Genomic DNA, 20375 nt, shown 5'->3' with positions numbered 1-20375 from the left:
ATCATTTAATAAACCTTAAAAAGTCTAAAATCACACTCATCTATCTCATCAGAGGACGACCAGTTATTGTTTGTTCGGCCCGTGACCCACATTTTGGCCTTGTGCGAGTGAGTAAGACACCACTGCATCAAATTATTGAAGAGGCTAAATTTTTAGTTGATATGATGGAAAGAGGAGCGAGACTTTTGCTGAAAACACAAGAGTCGCCCACAAAACAAAACTCAGTCAGTGTCTGTGTTGAGGAAGTTTGTTGTTCCGTATCAGTGGATTTCTTGGAGGCTGCTTCGTGTCAAGCGTGGGTGGTCTCTCCACTTTCTGTTGTTTTCTTAAAGCCATTTCTGAGGGTCCATGGCTCTAAACAAGGGAATATTGAGATTGTTGACTTGTTATCTGCTGCGGTATCTTGAGCCACTTTAAAATCTTATCTAATTTGATCCCTTCCCTCTTGTTTGGAACTATAGCAGTAGATATTGAATGATTGACTTTAATGTTCTAATGTTAAGCATTTTTTTCTTAAAAAGTGGTTAATTATAATAATAAAATAATAATTGAATTTAATCATTTCTATATTGAAAGGTTTTTTTTATTTTCTTTATTTAATAATTAAATTGGCTGAAAGTTGGATCAAGTAGCTCTGTACTCGTTTGCTATAGTCTGCTAGCACTATTATACCAACACTTCAATATTCTTTTCAAAATACTATGAGTTCAAAAATAATGAATTTTAACTTTTTTTATTATTTCAACAAAATTAAACAAAAGCAACACAATGGATACCACAAACACAGTTGTTGTTTTCTAGCCCTTGACCCAGCCACCTTGACCCTGAGATGACACAAGGGTTAAAACAACATTAACATTTTTTTTTTTAAAGTTTAAACATTTTAATGTTAAATTCAACCATTCAATATCCTTATGACTGATACTTTCAAGGTGTTACCCTCTTATGGCCAATATGAAACTGTTTATTTCAGTAAATGTGTAATTATTAAATGTGTCGATACGGCAGTTATCTGTTTTGGGATTTGTCACATTTGCATATGCAATCTTCTTAATGGTCTATTTATGGCATTAAACTGAAGGAGGTCAACGTTCATTGTTTATCTCTGCATAGTAATTGGGACATGTGACGCGCCCCCATTTGTCGTCCCCATTTATAGGTATTATCACAGCTGTCACCTTCATGCTATTGTGCAAATGTGTGTGTGTGTGTGTGTGTGTGTGTGTGTGTGTGTGTGGGGGTGTGTGTGTGTGTGTGTGCGTGTGTGTTCTGACCTCAGGTAGAACAATTCTATAAGATATGGTTTACAAATCAGGATCTAACAAGATTTTATAGAATTATAGCATCGTCTGCAAACTAGCTGATGAGAAGAACTGGTTCATAATCAGGTTTAGAAATTAATATATCAAGAAAATGTAATAGCTGACTCTGTGTGTGTCTGCGTGTGAGCACTGAGGGTGTTTGAATCTGTGTATGTCAGCATCTGTGTGTATGTGTGTGTGTGTGTATGTGTTTGCAACTACATGTGTGTGTCTGTCCAGATATGCGTGTTTGAGTGTGTGTGATGTGTAAGTGAGTGTGTGAGTGACTATGTGTGTGTGTGAAAGTGAGTGTGAGTGTGTGTGATATATCCAGGTGTGTGTGGGTCTGTGTACTTGTAGGTGTCTATGTGTGTCTGTCCACGTGAGTGTGTGCGCTAAGGGTGTTTGAATCGGTGTGTGTCAGTGCTAGTCTGTGTGTGTGTCCGCGTCTGTGTGTGTATATGTGTTTGCAACTGTGTGTCTGTGTCTGTGCCTGTGCCTGTGCCTGTCAACATGTGTTTGTGTGTGTGTCTGAGTGTGTGTGATATATGCGGGTGTGTGTGTCTGTGAGTGTGTGTGTGGTAATGTGTTAGGGGTCACACATAAAAGAGGGCAGGGGTCTTTGTTGGTGGTGAGGTAGAGGGAGGATCCTCGTCTGCTCACAGTGTGGAAATATGACCTGAGGGAAGCTTCAACCCTCCTGGGATCACTAGTGACAGACGAGAGCCACCTCCATATAAATCTTCTGCTTTATTGCCCCCTGATCTCAGACCCTTTTATCTTCCCCTTTTGCTCCAAACACCATGAACACAAATCACATATTTCGTATCCGTCTAGGTGTCCATATTCTCTATTCAAGATTCTTGCTGTGAAAGAAGATTTAACAACAGATCGAATATAATAATTGGGAAATATAACCATTCTAAATTTGTCTTCGCGTAGTTGAGGTTTGTGGGTTTCAGCGGAAGGGGTTGCAGGTTCAAATCCAGTTTAAACTTTGGAGCACAACCTGGGTCCCTATCTTTGTGTCTGTTCCTGTGCACTCATGTTTCCTCCCACATTCCTAAACATACAATTAAGCTAATTGATCACAATATATGGTCCACAGGTGTGTGTGTGTGGGGGGGGGGGGGGGGTGTGTGTGTGTGTGTGTGTGTGTGATGACCCCATTGACAAGAGTAAAAGAAAATTTATGAAGGAATTTATGATGGGATTTATGAAGATAAAGCGTTGTTTTTACGTCACCAGTAGATGTCCCTGTACACCAGATATGGGCAAAGTGTGGCCCGGGGACCACTTGCAGCCCTCGGACTGTATTTATGTGGCCCTCATGAGGATAAAGATAAAACTATAAAAAACGAACACTAATAAATGATAATGACAAATAACACCTTTATTAAATCACACATTTAAGCCATTAAAATCTTCCATTCTTTCTGGGGGGATTCATTTATAACATATTTCTAAATTAAATGTATTAGAAAAGGAAATAATACACAATAAAAAAGAAGCTTATTTAGATGTATTTTATGACTATGTCACTGATTATGTCACATAATCTCTTTCCTTTTTTATTGTTCTAAGAAAATATATGAAATATAAAAATCACATAATATACAATCAAATCAGAGCTTAGGTGTATTTATAATAAATTGTTTACGAAAAGTCTGAAGATGTGTTATTCACTGTGGTGTGTTGCACGTCATCTTGTCTTAATGTCACCAGCAGATGTCCCTGTATACTCTCTGATAATAAGAGCAAATACTGTGGTACTTATAAATTCTACAAAAATACAAATTCCTTTTCAGAGAATAGATAATATAAAAACAAACTGAATTTATAAAATACTATCCATAATATCGTATATGCTTTACACGGTGCGACACTGAGAATAATGTTCACCTTAAGAGTGAACATGTGAAGCTTGAAGAATGTAAATGTGGATCATAAACTCAAGTCGCTGCTTGTTGACAGACTCAACATTCAGTTCACGCCCTTTTGACAACACTAGACGCTGCCTTCAGTGGCACCCCGGAATTGTAACACTCCCTTCTAAATGCCTACTATTAAGTTCCAACATCATTGGAAATTAATACGTTTCCTCATTTTCTCCACGCACACTCAAACTTATGCTGGGTTATCTCCATTTAGCTTTTTTTCTGAGTGTATATCCGTCTATTCTTTGCGCGAAACACTGATGTCCGGCTGCCCGTGAAGATCCTGGACGCCCTCCCCCCTCGCCGCTGCTCTCCAGCAGCACAGAAGTGTTAGCATCAGAAGTGTTAGCATGTTGCTCGGCGCAGTCAGACTTCTGCACTCTCGCTTGTTCGCTCCTGGAATGAGCTCCGAATCGCACTTTTCTCTCCCAAATACACGTGAAAACACCATCACTTCTTTTCGTAAAGGCTCTCCTGGACGCAACGCGTGTCTCTTTTTAAGTTAATTGAAGTTTTTTTTCGCTTGTAGATTCCATATATCTGCTAACTATTCGCGTTAGCAAGATTTGGGAAATACGGCAACAAGCAAGACTCCTGTTTCTGAGGAGAAAGGTGAGTTTTTTTTAAAAAGTATTAAATCTATTTTATTGTTTGTTTGTGTAATCTGGTGGGCTCTTCTAAGTTGAGTACTTTCCAAACTTGAATGCTTTACATTTTAAAGAACCCTATAATTCACTGTCAAAATCTTATTTTTAAATATTGTTGAAAGTCAAGGTACGCGATAAGTTAAAGTTTAGCCACATTTTTCCTGTTATTACGTAATAGTGCATTTTCCTGGAATAGTGGGAAATCTGGATCCGAAGTTCAATTTTAAAGAGACATTTACAAGTGCATGACATTTGAAAATCTGGTTTGTTAAAAAAAACAACTCACTACTGAGTAAATATTTGAGTCACTTTCCTAGCTTTTCAGGGTGTCTATAGCACCACCTCAAATTTGAACAAGTCCTGGGTTGAGTCATTTGGAGACACTTGTACCCCTGAATGGGGACCGGTACCAAACCGTGAGACATGTGTTACTTGGCCACACAAAAAAAAGGAATATCATTTCTGTGCATTGATTCTTTCTTGTGGTGTGTATTGGCAAACATCTGGCAATACAATATATTTTGATACTGTAGGAAAAATCATATATTTGTTGTATTGTCCAAGTATTTGACTCTGGTTGCGGAATTTACATATATAACTGCTTAATTCATTTGACATCAAAATATGTCCAAAAATCATCAGCTTTAAAAAGCAGCTGGGGAACACTGTATCCTCTTGGACTCAGTCATTGCTGAGATTTCACTGTTCCTTAAGGTACAGAGGACGTGATGACTGCTGCGCCTGGAAGTTCGATTGCAACAGAAATGAACAAACGCTGTGAATATTCACATATAACACACACTTTATTGAAATAAAAACTATGACAACGTATGATTTGAAGGCCAAGAAAATGTAGAGTGATGTTAAATATCATCGTATTGTTGAGAAAATGGGCTCAACACGCATCTATGGCCTTCTGAGATTTCTTCAGTCACACTATGTCCTGTACAGTATTTATACTTGACTGATGTTGGTGTCTTCTCTCCAGCTGATGTCGGTGCCATGGCCAGCGCTAAGGCATGGGAGTGACGTGACAGAGCGTCTTCCATACTGACCTTCATCATGTTTTTCCGCTGAAACCGGAGGGAAGAAACACACAGACAATGGACGAGTCGGTTTTGTTGGATTTGCTGGAGTGTCCCGTTTGTCTGGAGCGTCTGGACGCGACGGCCAAAGTTCTTCCCTGTCAGCACACCTTCTGCCGCAGATGCCTCCAAGGGATCCTGGGCTCCCGCGGCGAGCTGCGCTGCCCGGAGTGTCGGACGTTGGTGGAGTTAGCCGTGGATGAGCTCCCCAGCAACATACTCCTGGTGCGCCTGTTGGACGGCATCAAGCAGAGACCCCGGAGAAGCGCTCCCGGGGCGTCCGTCTGCACGAACGGGACCACTGGAGCGGCAGGACGAGCGCACGGCAGTGGGACCAGAGAGCAGGGCGCTCCCGGGGCTCAACCTCAACGAGCTCAGGCCAAAAGCTCACTTGTTCGGGTGAGTAGGCGACTTTGATCAACGAGAACAAAACTGTGTCCCATTGTTGTCAAGATGAAACAAAACAGTGATAATCTGTTTGGATTAAAAGCAGCATGTTGCATTTTCTTCAGCCTTAATCTTGGCCTGGATTAACCTTTATCATGTTGATCTGGAGGCCAGCATGTTGATTCACAGCCCAAACTCACAAGAAGCCTTCAAGGCAACACATTATCAATGTTCTTTGTGTGTCTGGAGTTTGCAGGTTATTTTTCTTCTATTTAGCAAGCACTTCTATCTGAAAGACGGCTTCTTGGGTTTAGCACCATGATGTTGTGGTTCCATCCTGAAAAATCCACTTTTTGTAAATGAAAGAAATCCTTTAACGTTCCAAAATAATGCATTGATATTACTTCCAAATGAATGCTTAGCTTGTTCAACAAAGGTCGCTATCATTAATTCCCTTTACTATTGTAAACGGGTGTGTATTGTCAAGAATCTGATAATACGATGCATATCTCGTTACATGGGCAACAATACGATATATTGCAATTTATTGCTAAACTGTAGGTAAAAGGATATATTTGTAGTTTTGTCGAGTTCTTGACTGTGGTGTTGCACAATTTACAGACCACTTGACTTGTGACAAAGGTGTACTGCTTTCAATTGTTTTGAAATCAAAAATCAGTTTTAATTTCCTGAAGGAGATATCCAGAGGGATTGATCAAGTTTTATCTATCTATTTAAAAGCTGCTGGAGCCGACTGTATCCTCTTGTCCTTAGTCATCGCTGGGGCTACTGCCAACAAGCCACCGGAAGTGTAATTGCAACACAAAAATGAACAAATAATGTAAATATCTGCATGTAATTGTAAATTAAAAAGAAATTGACAATGCTGTTGAATATTGATCCAGTGTTGTGAAAAAGAAAATCGCGATATTTAAGTGTATCAGTATTTTCTTACACCCCTACTAATCAATACTTCAATTATCTCATCTGCACACAAAAATAAAGGTCACCTTTACTTTTACAAATGTAAATTTGTAAACATTTATGATGACATCGAACATTCTGTTTTTAAAGATTTCAGGTATTTGTGTGCACAAAAACTGGGACCTGAAATAAGAGAAAACAGTGAAAAAGCACAAGAAGGGCCTCTTTTCAAGGAGCTCAGGTCACCATGGAGGGAGGGCATAGATGAAAAGATGTCAGGTTCTTGTGCAGAATCGTTGGAATTTCAACATGGTGATAATGTATCTGCGTTGCCATGCAGGAATGAAGATCACAGAGTTGGCTGTAAATTGCTACTGGGGGGGGGGGACTCGCCTCATTTGTTCAACTATCAGTTAAGGAGCATACTCACGCTCCAATTGATTTCCTTTTAGAGTTTTGAGTTGCACTTCTTTTGGAGACATGTTCAGGGTTGGCAAACTAAATGAGCTTTAAAGCAATTTTCTTGGTTTCAGGTGACATGAATATTTAACTATTAATTGATAATTACTTATATATGGTTGTTCCTACAGTATCGCAATATCCCCTGTATCATGATGTGTATCGCATCGCCAGATTCTTACAATACACCCCTACTTTTGGTAGATGTACCATGAAATCCATGCCAGAATATTCAATATGTACAAATATAATTTTAAATAAAGATGCAATTTTATCCTTAACCCATCTCATTTTAAGATGGCTATAATAAGGTTTTCAGTCCTTCATTCTTCTCTTTGAATCAGGGATCACAAACCTTTCTCTAACTGCAGACCCAGACACTTTTAAACAGTAATAATCAATAATATAGAAATTATATAACGACTATAACAACTTCTTCAGTGACTGGTACCGGTCCCCTGACCGGGGGCTGTGGAGCCCTCTTCTAAGGGACATTTTTCGACTAATGAGGTCAGCCCGGCTGATTCTGCTGACCTGAAACTTTTCCCAAATGAAGGAGAACAAAAAGAGACATGACTGCAGGTGTGTATTCTAAAGATCTTAAAGGGAGCTCAGCCCTGATCTTTTGCCGGTCCCCCTCGGACCTCTCAACGCTCCACCGCCCTTGTGCGACACCGTTTTATTTTTAGTTGTCCCCCCAAAATGAAGGTTATCTGAAAGCTGAATATATTCCTTCTGCTTGGCTCCACCTTTATTTCTTGTGCGAGCAGAAAATGGCCAGGAGGGTCGAGTAGTGGGGGCACGTACTTGACAGATGCACAACAGGGTTTTGTCCTCTGTCTTCTCTGATCTTACATTCTGAGCGACACACCGGGAATGGTTGCGACAGATTCTCTGTGTGAGTGTGTGTTTGTGTGAGTGAGTAGTAATGTGTAGAGAAGGAGACGAGGGAAATAAAAAAAGGTGAAGGTGTCGGGACCAAAAGGGGCAAATGTTTGGTGAGTGTCCTTCCTGACTCGACCATCTCCAAGGTTGCAGCAGTTGTTTGACGCTCTGCTCTGGCATTTGCTTTGATAGTGGGAATAAAAAGGTGCATGTTGAGAGTAGAACTGTGGTTGATCTTTATAGCCATGTCGTCTTCTCATTACCATGGTCTTCACTTACAAGGATGTTTTGTCTTTCTTTTCCTCGAAGCGGGTTTTATTTTTTTCCACTTGTCACACATATTAAGCACAGAGAGCCTAGTGGGTGAGGGGAGGGAGGGGCTCCATTGAAGCAGTCTAGAAGTTAAAGGTCAAAGTTCATAAAGTCTGGTTGTCAAAGGTTATCGTTAAACCCGACCGGGGGAAAAGAAACGTAGACGGATTGTTGTGGATGTCTTTTATTATTATAGCTTGGGGGGCGTTGAACTTGCGCTCACACACTCTGTAGCGTGCCTTTGCTTAATAATATATATAGTGTTCATCTTTAATGGTTTCCCTCATCAGTTATTCAGTACAAAAGTCTTTGCAAAAGTTGCTCTACAGCTGATTTCACATGTTATATGCACTTAACGAAGGAAATGCGTGTTCATGCACGCCATGGTTCATTATCATCCACCACAACAACCCTTTTTTTTCACCAGTTTCACAACACATTGTATGTTTTGGATTCCATTTGCTTCCTCCTCTTGTCCTGCAGTGATCCTCCAGGCGTGTCAAGTGTTTTATGACCACCCCCCCTGTGTTCTTTATGTGCATATGGATCCTTGGTTTACAAGCTATATAATATTTACTGAAATGACTCTGAGCAGTTTTGATCATTCACATGATAGTTAACACAAATGACGCAAACGTTTAACCAAGTTAAAAACGTGTAGTCAACCAAATTATAACCTGAAATTAAACATTTTTTTAAACTGTAATGAAACAAATCTCAACTTTATCAAACTATTTAAAAAAAGGTATTTTCTTTTTAACTCTAATATTGAGGGAGGGATTCAGACATTTCCATTAAAGAGACGACATCAATGAGTTTTTTTCTTTTTTTTAATTTGAAAAGATACTAATTACCTAATATCCAAAAAGTTTTTCCTCTCCGTCTGTGAAAAGGATCTCTTTTTTGCGATAAACTGGTTAAGATTTGCACGCTTTATATTTTGAATGAGGAGGTTAAACATCAGGTTGTCCTTTAGTATTTCAACTCGGTCCTCATTGATGATCTCATACTGATGTTAAATTCCAGTCCACTTCGCCTGCTGGCTGACCTCTGTCTGTGTAACAGAACCCTTTCATTATACCCTCACACTGCCCACTTACTAGCAAACACTACTTGCTATTTCCAAAGGGAATTTTGAAACAGGGCTCAAGTTTGTTTCCCCCGGCTCTCCCAGTGTACACTCACACACTTTTTTTTCGTTTCTGGCCTCCTCTGTATTTCCCATGGAGAGTTACAAGCCTTGACCTTCTGTACAGTGTGTGTCAAAGTCTTAGAAGCCACCTGTAATTTTCTCTTATGAGCCACTTGCACAGCCTGTATTTTTCAGATGCGCCTGCCATGTACCTCCTCCCTTCAACTACCTAAATCCAGACTGGAGCCTGTTGAAGGCCTAATGAGATTAGTGTGAATTAGACAGTGAGTCGGCGCTGCTCCATCGTCTTAATGCTGACTGCTGACTCTAATTGTACTAAAAAAAAACACTTATTTACCAACAATGTACATGTTTGTCTAGTTCACACTTAGTTGTAAGTACAATTCCGTTCTGGAGCTATCAAAGTGATAACTTGCAGCATCAAAGATAACATGTTTTGTCTTTAAAGTACTATAATAATAATAATCCTAATTTCAGTGAAATATTGTCCATTTTTGTTGCCCTAAATCAAGGGATTGACACGTTTTTAACATGGTCGCTTCTGGGACCATGCATTGTCAATAAAGATGTATTTCGATAAATGTTATAAAATACCGAAGTAAAGGAAAACGGACAAAAGTACAGACAAAACAATCTTCTGGTGTGAGTATGGGGTTAGTGTCGGCTATCATTTGACTGGCTGCACTATATGTCAATCAAGTGACGGGATGATGGTTTGACGTCTTATTTTTTTAATGTCATGTGATCTTCCCACACTACATTTGCCATCGACTGGTAGCTCATGATCCATGTTTTGAGCGCATTTGCTGTAAGTTATGTAGATTGACAAAGCTATTGCCTAGGAAACTTGAACATTATCTTAAAAGTACAACAGTAACTTTTCTTCCCAACCAATACGTCTAAAATGTGTATTTTCTTCTTATTAAACTATCTACATCTTCACTATCTTTTCTAAAGTTTATAGATACAGTTGTTTGTGAGAATGTGTCACCCATCTTAATCGTGGTGAATTCTTCCTGTAATCCTAATGCAAATACATGGGTGCCAATTTCTTCAGACTGAGTATATAATTACAGTTTGTATCATCTCTCATACAGAAATCAGAGGCTCTCTCTGATCTCTCCTTCCTGTTGGCGTGCTGGCAAGACGTGATGACATAATTGTGCTTGGGTTGAATTTCCCGACAGTGATAGTAAGGGCCAACTAGGATGGTAGGGAGGGGTACCGTTTGGGTTTCAGTGTGCAGCCTTGATATTTATTTATTTATTTTCCACTCCTTTTAGTGTGGGTGCTCCTTAACGGTCATTCACATGCCTTACATCCCAGCCGTGTTTTGGAAAACCAAGGGAATAACTGAGTGGTTGGGAATGTCTTTGTAATTACCGTCCTCGTGTAGGTTTACATAACTCCCACTCAAAAGTTTAAAAACGTCATTTTTGGTTCAGTCCTGTTTTCCTCTGTAACGAAGACCATCTCTGATCCCTCCTTGCAGGATGTTTGGTTGTCTTTCTGTTAAATAAGTCCCAAAGAACAATCTTGTTGGTGAATTGCCTTTTAACCTTCAAACTCTACTTCAGAAGGACAAGTATTTTTTGTTTGCCTTTAATCATTTTGACACTGGATAGTGTACTGATACATTTCTCCTATTTTTTTCACAATAAAACTAGATTAACTGCCTCACATCGCGTCACATTACACAGTAATTAGGGGTTGCTTGATTCAACACTGTGACCATCTTAGGTCGATAATGATAATACATGTAATTTGTAATATCTGATATTTTGAAAGAAATTTTGAATATACCGATGCATGAAGATATATCTGACTGAAAATGAAAAAAAAATACCCATGAAAATGAAAACGTCTTATCCATTTATTCCAAAAGTTTTTACAATGAAGTACATTGCAATGAGCCCAATTTCGATTAACAATAGCGAAATATTCCGCACATTTCAGTATGTAACCAACTATGTATTATTTTCACCCGCCCATGATGTATTGTAATCCATGTATTCATGATTTGTATTGTATTATATTTGTATTTGTATTATAGTTTAAAGGGGAAGTAAATAAACCCTTATTAATATAATTTTATTTGTTACCTTTTTTTTTTTGTTTTGTTTTGTTGCAAAACCATAAAAGGCAACGGCCATGTTTTGCCTCTATACTGGTCAATACATTCTTCTCACAGTTTGGTGTGTTTAAACCAATGGGCAGTTTCTTTCAGGCGTTTAAAATACAATGTTCACACGTTTCCAGTGTAAATCACAAAGAGGTTGACATTGGTCACACTGGGACGTAGCCAAGTGTGTTATATGTATGTATGTATGTTTTGGAAGTAGAATGTACTTTTCTTAACAGCTTCATTGTACCTGTGTGGCCTTTGAAGAACAGCCTGACCTCTAACCCTGTGTTTTGATTGGTTGGTTTGTAGTGGTCATCTACGGGCCGCTTGACTGCTGGCATGTTAAGTGTTTGGTTCCCACCCCTGAGGCAAAATCACAAGTTTCATTTTCAGCAGTTTGACCCTTTTGACCAAGCAGCCATTACTGGTTCTGGGCACATCTCGGGGGTAGCTGCTGATTCTGGCTCCTGTATTTGAGATGTGTGGTTTCAAACTCCCTCTTAGACGGGGAGAGGGATGATGGTATCACACGTTTAAATCCTCTCCAAAACATGGTCTTTCTGCTATAAGCCGCAAGACTTTGCCACTCTTCCATGCCGAAGTGTTTCCTGTTTTTCTTTGAGGCCCAAGAGTACAGTAAATCTGCATTTGTCCTCTGTGTGACATCCATTCGTCACAATTGAATCCAGCCGTCTCTTAAGTAGAGGATTTCATTTTTACCAATTAAAACTGTACTTTTCAATCCTGTATGTACTGGATACGCTTTAACTAGTAACAGGAGAAGTGCCAGCAAAGCAAATCTTATTTATATTGTAGAATAGCTTGATATCCATGTTTGCCCGTCTAGTTACAGTCATTTCAGTTTGAATTAATACAATATATTAGCAGTGTTAATTGGCAAGAATCTGGCAAAACATCAGGGCTATAGTGATATACAGTACCAATCTCACAATATGATGTATACATATGATTTGATATATTTTTCGATACCCTTTCATTATTTTCCTAACCAATTTAGGGGAAATTAAATATTTGGTGACCTCTTGTGTTACTATTGTTCCACTTTCTTTTGGTTAAATTGAAATGACTGAAAGCCGAAATATGCCCTTAAAAGCAGCTGGTGCCGTCTGTATTATGTCCTCTTGTCCTCAGTCCCTGCTAGAATCTTCCTTTCTGCCAAAAGTTGAATTGCAACACAGGAAAACTGTCCTAGAATAGTAAAAGCACAATGCTGTGGCATACTTATTGTTGGTTTACTGATCCAAATAGAATGATCTATATTTCTGGTTCCAACAGAAGAAATGCAAAGAAATTCCAGTGAATATTTGCCTGATAATTGTTTATTTAAAAAATCTACACACTTATCGACGTATCGACATTAAAAATAATTGCCATATTTAAGTGTTACAACCATAGTTAATCTGCATTGGCCTCAATACTTATTACACACATAATGCATGCTTCAAAAAAGTGAAATAGTTTCCGTGTACATTTTTGTGGTAAGATGTTGAGAGCCCTGATATCTGGAACGGCTGTGTTCTTGCATTGACTCCATGTGTGCGGTCTCTCTTTGTTGACAGCATGTGATTAATTATTAAGGATGACTTGAATAGAGTGGACTGCTGACAAAGAGGTGTGTCTGAAGGAAGGCTTTTAGACATAACATGCTTTTTGCACCCACATCCCACGGCAAGCAGCGACTTGGCAATTATACTCCCACTTGTATCACATCATAACACTTGGGTTTCAAGTCATTTTTCAGGTGTTTTTGTTTTCACCCGCTTTCCCAGCTTTCCTATGCCTCACGGAATTGCTCAATGCTTATTACAGATGAGTCACAGAACCATTTAAATCTCTTAACAACTATAACAAAAGACGTGTGTCAAATTGACCATAAAATAGTGTCCCAGTCAATGACACAAGTGGGACAAAGTCGTTTATGGGATGTGAGCCAAACAAAATGTTTATTTGCCAACATGAAGTACGAGTCTGGTTTGATCATTGTATTTTCATTCTTGGAGGTTCGATTTTTTTCCTAACCTTTCAGCCAATTTAGTTTTTAAAACATTGAGGCTACTAGGCTTTATAAAGTCATGTAAAATGAGCTTCTTGGTAGAGGTATGCCCTGTCACAGCTAATACATTTACTTGAAAGACCATTATTTCCATAGAGCTGGGTTAAGAAGGGCTCTCTGAAAAGGTTTTAATGAGAAGTCCATGCATCACTGCTAGTGTATTGAAAGTGTTTCAAATCCTAATTCAGATGCCAAGTGGAAATCTTGCAGTTACTTGTTGCACAGAGCAATTTGGGAGGTCAAACGTCAGAACACTTGCACACATTTTTTCATGGTGTAAATCTTTTTGTGGATATGAACAGATGCACTGTTTGTCTCCTGGCCTCTTGCCACGGCCGTGTCAATATCCTCTTGTTTGTCCTCTGAAGAAGTTTACAAACATTAGCTTATTTAGCCTCAACTGGCCCACTTGAAAGCAGTCCCAGCAGACTAGAACGGAAAGCGGTTCTGATGTAAGCGTTATGTTTCCGACCAGTTTTGCGCTCAGATCAAGTCAGGCCGAGGGGAGCAGGTGGCTGCCTCTGAATAACTTTGGGCAACAAAAGTCTCAGACACTGGTGCTTTGAGAAGCACAGTGGGGACTGATGTGAGGAAATGATTAGTATGCAGCTCATATTGGCTGTTGCTCAAGACACACAAGCTGTCACATTTGGGTAATCTTTACTGCGTAAACACAAGTTTAAATAGTATCCTCAGATACCAATTTCATTGTCAAGGGTCTGATCATTATGGATGTACAGCACTAGGGCTGTGTATTGGCAAGCATCTGGCTTCAACTTTAAACTCTTTTTTAAAGTCAAAATGAGTCCAAAAAGCTGCTGTTATATACTATATAAATAACTTTGATCTGATTTGACACGATTTAAAAGTAAGTAAAGCATTTAACTGTGTTATGACTAAACCAAACTTGTTAGATTAATTTTGAAGAAAGTTTGTTGTTGTTGACTTTTATGTGTCGATTTAAAGTTTTCTCTGGTCTCCACAGAACAGAAAAGTTAACAGCTTTGTTTTGTTTCTTCTTTCTTGTTTCTTTGATCTGCTCATACAGTGTTCTTTGTTGTGATGTGTCTTTAGATGTTTAATAAAGTTAGAGGTGTTGAATCTTCTAGCGTGATTTCTCCTCCGCTCACATTTCCACTGCAGCAGAGCAGAGCGCTGGTGACATCAGCGCAAAACTATGCTTTTAAAAAAATATTAAATTAAATATTAAACATATTAAGAGTTGAGTTTGACAACCTTGATGTACAGGATGAGGACAGCCTAGGACACCGTTACTTTTGAGATTTTTTACAAGTTGTACTTCATGGTGTTACTCCATCTCAATGCAAGTATGAATTTTGTCTTGACTAGTTGTTGTCTCTTTGCAGTAATATTTTGTATGTATGTGAGTGTTGTGTCATGGGGAGAGGTGTACTATGGCCCAGCTAGCACATATTGATAATTGCTAAAGTTAGCAAAAATTGGCATAAACATTTTATTAATACTTTAAAAACGTCCTCAGCTAATCAAATGTTTTACATGACCATTATCTTGACTTTTTGATCTTACACCATTTACTGGTCCTTGTTTTTAGGCTTCCATTCCATATCACTTGTTTTTGCACTGGAGTATGCTCTCCTATGTAGGGAGTTACTGAGCCAGGTGTATGAACTGGCAGTCGGTGAAAGAATTTTCTTCTTTCTATGTTTAGTCCTCCTAGCAGACCGAGTGATCCACAGGGCCACCCAGAAAAGCCTTTATATACCCTTGTGTGAGGCCAGACAGGTAAAGAAACCGCTGCAAACATATGAGGGGCTTCTCAATGCTTATTAACATTACTCACACAAAAGCTTCATAAAGAATAAAGTAAATCAGTGACCCTTTTCTTTCTTGGATGTTTTTCCCACCATTTGTTCTCACCTTTCTTTAAGGTTTTTAAACACTCTGCCCCCATCACAGAGACTTCTACTCATCTTTTTAAACCAAACTCTATTGTAACACATTTAAGTTCCACTAAAGATAGTTTGGATTATGAAAATACCATCTGGTTTCTCATGACCCCCCACTAAAATAAATACCACAATCCAGATGCGTAGATTGGTGAATACCCGAGGGGTTTTTGCACTTGGATGTTTGTCGATATGATGGGTTATGGGTGGAAGCACTGTCTGTTTTTGTCTTGCGGATATATGCTTCCACTGACCTCGGATGGATATGAACATGAGGAGGAACAGGAGGGTTGTTTCATGGGTTTTTGCAAACTTCCTGCTCTTCTCACATGTGAGCCAGACTCCCATCTGTCCCCCAGACTGCTCTGGGTATTTTCGTGCAGACTAATGTGAAGCCTCATTTGTAATGTAGTGTGTGAAGCAAACAAGCCTAGTGAGGTCTACTGTATGACTCTTGTAAAGTGTGAATGAAAATGTTTCTCTGTACTACTAACCCTGGAGTCACACCAAAAGTTTTGGGGGTTTTTTTTTGCTAATAAAAAACCCTAAGAGGGTTACAATTTTACTGTGGTTCTACAAATGTGGAAGGCAGAGCATGCATGAAGTAGAACGGTTCTTTAAAGTGAGAAGAAAAAAATAATATCATTGTAAAACAGTTTAGCCATTTTCATTTCTAGAGAAAATCTCATTGAAATCAATCCAATACGATTCTTGTCAATCACAAACAATTTAGAAAACTGGCCATGATACCGAGCCCTACCTTTGACAAAGAAAGTCGCCTATTGGTTCATTTTATAACTTTTAGAGGGCTGGTCCAATCAACTTGACCTTTACTTATATCACCTCTCAAACCCCCAAATCTAATATCAACAGACAAAGATTTTTTTACAAGAATATCCGCATCCGACGCAAACCACTTGTGGGTCCAGGGTTATGACATTTGATATGAGAAATGTTCAAGATAGGGAAAAACAACAATTATTAATACAAGTAGAGTCACTTGGAAGACTATTTTGTCTAAGCAGCCAAATGAATACATGCTGAAATTGTCCGTTCATTTTGTACAAAATGTTGGTTTTCAATTTCTTAAGCTTGTAACCATCATAAATCCCTCCACCCAAGGGCTAACACACCTACACTTGCCTTATGTTTTAAAAAGGAGTTTGCCCTGGTTGCTTCTTGTACCGCATTTTCCAGTATGAGAATGTAGGTGACAGTGGTGTCATTGAGAAGGGTTGCTTGTTCACTTCACCACTGCCATGGGCCAGACTACCGCACCCTTTACCATGGCTGGACAAACTCTAAATGCTTCTCTTTTACAAGATCCACTGCACTTTTAAAAAGAACCATAAATAGATGGGGAAAAGTGCTGTAGTGTTTCCATAGAAACCAGTGAATGAGAGTTTTGTGTGTCACTTGAGACAGTCAAAATCCCCTCACGACCAAGCTGTGACAGGATTTTTGTCTTTGACAAGAAAGTTTATTTGTGGTGGTTTTCTTTACTGAAAAATTGAACATTTGGTGTAGGAGCTTCATGTCTTTAGTATAAGATTTTATTTCTCATTTAATGATTGGAACTGTTTCTCTAGATTACAATCCTTTGATCACAATGTTTAGTTTTTCAGTGTGTGTGTGTTACCAAAGCATTTTCCTGTGAGTTAAAAAATGTATAAATGAGCCACGCTGTAAATGAATCCTGCTGCACAGAAGTTGTTAAATTGTCATCAGGAATCAATTAAAGCTGCTGCTGTGCTAATGGTTACAAGATGGATTTTAGACCTCCCTCTTGTCAAGCTTTTACCGTGTCATGTGACATTGTTTTGTTAGTAAACAATGGCCTGCTCACTAATGGCCAGCAAATCACTTTTGACCACCTGTTCAGTGTGACAGACGGCCTTTTGGCTCCTCTGCCTTTAGGTCTGAAGGGGCCTATCCCGATGTTGGACTTATTGTTTTGGCTCCGGTACTGAATCCACCACCTGCAGAGCCCTCAAAAAGGTGTCTAGTGCAGACGTGTCTGGCACATAAACACAGGGAGTAAAGGTTCCAGTCTGCTGTAGTTACACACAACCCTTGACCAGCTGACACAGCAAAGATTAACTATGAAACAAACTCCATCTATTTCACATGCATGTGTGAAACAGAACTGTTCAGTTTTATGGTCGTGCTGCTCTATACCGAGCTTTTGTTAATTACATGCTAGTTAACTCTTCGACCTAAAGATGATCTATTATATATTTACAGGACCTTAAAAAGTCCAAGTTGTACTTATGACTTTGTATTGAAGAAAGACACTTGTTTAATGAACTTACACTCCAGTGATGTGGAAATGAATACATTAATACAGTTGTTCTGTTTTACCACAGAGGTCTAATGACATTATCTGTGAATTAAATAGATGGTCATACAAGCTGATTCTATCACCCTTGACCCTTCAATACTTGTACACAAATTGTTGCAGGACACACAGAGACACACAAAGTATTTCTTGGGAATGTCAAAGGATACCGGAGTACCTGGGTAAACCCCGCAATCACACATATGTTAAAACTCTACACAGAAAGGACTCCAGTTGGATGTGAACCAGCAACCTTCTGGTATTTGGGCAGCCAAATCTGGCCCACTAAGTAAGTTAATGTGGCCTAGTAGTTGGCTAGAAACTACTTGGGTTAATCTTTGATATGGTCAAACTAGTGTGGTAGGAAATTAATTTATTTGGATAAGAAGGGCAAATACAAAAAATATTAAAGTCAATTAAGCCCAAAAGGATGAAAAGACCTGATAAAATTCAGAATTTTGCTTTTATAAATATACATTTTGTTTGTCACACAAATTTGAACGCTAAAAGATGTTGGTTCCTCTGTGTGATTGATTTTGACATCCCTGATCTTGTTGGAAAATGACTACAAATAACCAAAGAAAGGAGAGGATTGTTTCATCATTAATCAATTCTAAGAAAGCCTCATATCTCTTCTCATCTACAAAAAGGAATTTGAGTCACAACTGCCTTCTGTCTTTTAATCATCCTACTTATGAATCCCTTTCAAGACAACTTGAACCACCATTTAGTATTTATCTCTTCTTTGACCTCAGTGTACAAACAAGCACTCACCGCCTCAATGGAACACTTATTTTTATATTTACCATGTAATTGGAGCACTTTGTTGTTCACCCGTCGCTACAAACAAAATAGTAGCTCTTCTACAATCATTTGCATTTTCATCACAAAAGTCCCTGCCAGGGCTGGGTGGGCTCAAAAGCCTGTTTTTCTCCCCCCTGAAAGGAGGCCCAGTTGCGGCGCGCTGTGCTGGGGACTGCAATACCCCTCCCACTGTTCTCTAGAGCCCGACCCATGGAGCCGAAGAGCAATTGGCTCTGTGCTCCGGGCTATGTGATTCTCTGCAGCAGGGTAATGTCACCCTGGCTCACCATCACAATTCATTCTTACTTTTATTCTCCTACGAGTCTTTAAACGCTTCATTAGCCTTTAACAAGACTGCAGCGCTCGCTCTGAACTGTAAATTAACCCTCTTTCCCCCCTTCTGTCTCTGGCTCACTCCTTACCTTCCTGATCACTATTTATCCTGTCAATCCTTTCCTGCTTGCATGCAACACATCCAGGATGCCCTCACTTTACTTATTATTCTGATCACTGCCAGTGTTGGGGGGGCAGTTGACTTAAACTGAGACCTCCCTTATAGTCGCTCAGCCTGAAAGAGGAACATTGATGCTCCGCAATCTTGCATCCCACCCCCCTCTAGTTTCCATCCTTCCTTGAATTGTCATGTCCTGAAAGGCTCTTTCACCACTTGGCGAGCACCGACTCTCCTCTAGATTTAGAAAGGCAGCCATGGACCTTCCGAAATGGTTAGTCTGCTCAACCACTGATAGTCATCACTCACGAATGTGACCAGACACCACAGAATCCTGCTTGAAATGTCTGTGTCTGTATGATGGGCTACTGAGTCATGTCCACGCAATCCTTCAAGCACTTTTTCTTTTGAATGTCCAGATGTCACACTTGGTCTCACTTTACTTTTTGATTTTTCCCTTTTCTTTTTGACTTGTCAGACATGTGTTCAGTGTTGGATATGAAACACTCATGGATCCTACAGCTTTGTAACAGCGTGCTATCCTAGTTGAAGAATTTAACAAACTAAAGATTTCTAGAATGATTTGTTCTTTTATAGCTCCTCTTGGCTCCATTTCAATCTTAACAAACGTCTCACTTGATCAACCGTAATCCTTTGATTTCAACATGACGTATAGAAGGTGATTGAAAGTTGAAGAACTACTAACAGTGACCTGAACAGCTCTCATGATGCTTTGCTGCCCTGTCAACCATTCACTTTTGACATTGGGACATCGATGTAGCATTAAAATACAGTATTGTAGCGACTAATCAGCCTTCACTAAATAGAGCTGTGATAAGAAAGGCGTCATAGGAGTTCACTGTTTTGTTGTTGTTGTGTTGAAGTTTGTCCCCTTTTCAAATAAATCACATGTTTTATCAGTGTGGACCAGGAAAACCAGCTTTTATGTTCCTGAATGCAGCTTGATACAATACATATGCAATACTGCCTGAGAAGAATGGATCTGCAAGACTGAGGTTTTAGCTGAGGGACCACTGTATTCTAAACAAATGGACTGCTTACATGTTTATGAATATAAGTATGTTTTTAACCCTTACCGTTTTTGTCTTTTACAGGGTATGCCCCAGCTCCCCTGTGCCAAGGCCCTCTACAACTATGATGGAAAGGAACCAGGTGACCTGAAGTTCAGCAAAGGGGACATTATCATCCTGCGCCGTCAGGTGGACGAGAACTGGTACCACGGGGAGATGGGTGGAGTCCACGGCTTTTTCCCCACCAACTTCGTGCAGGTCATCAAGCCGCTTCCTCAGCCCCCCCCTCAGTGCAAGGCTCTGTACGACTTTGAGCTCAAAGATAAAGAAGCAGACAAGGACTGCTTGCCCTTTTCTAAGGTGAGACTCGCTGCCACATGTTCCCTGTTGTAAAAATCCCAAAATACCTTTCATTACAGCGACACTTTGCCTTCCAAGCAGTCATTTTCAGAGCTTGTGTTAGAGTCGACTGTTAAATGAAACGGCTTCAGCCTAAGACCATGTTTCCTGATGAACATCTGTAATTAGGCTGCA

At 39.5% G+C, this 20375-nt stretch overlaps 1 protein-coding gene across 2 annotated transcripts in view; it reads left to right on the top strand.

Annotated features, from left to right (window-relative positions):
• The first annotated feature begins 3593 nt into the window (after nt 1-3593).
• The window catches only part of sh3rf1 (SH3 domain containing ring finger 1), a 32983-nt gene continuing 16201 nt past the window's right edge, over nt 3594-20375 (top strand). For both annotated transcript variants that reach the window (XM_087785295.1, XM_087785294.1), the window contains exons 1-3: nt 3594-3850; nt 4874-5369; nt 19926-20201. In XM_087785295.1, the coding sequence (XP_087641421.1) occupies nt 4989-5369; nt 19926-20201 (657 nt within the window). In that variant the 5' untranslated portion in view covers nt 3594-3850; nt 4874-4988. The remainder of the gene's footprint in view (nt 3851-4873; nt 5370-19925; nt 20202-20375) is intronic.

Source organism: Callionymus lyra, chromosome 2 (genome assembly GCF_982586985.1).
Source record: "Callionymus lyra chromosome 2, fCalLyr1.hap1.1, whole genome shotgun sequence".
Taxonomy (NCBI): domain Eukaryota; kingdom Metazoa; phylum Chordata; class Actinopteri; order Syngnathiformes; family Callionymidae; genus Callionymus; species Callionymus lyra.
The sequence above is the reverse complement of the archived record's forward strand: the minus strand, read 5'-3'. Positions and strand labels throughout refer to the sequence as shown.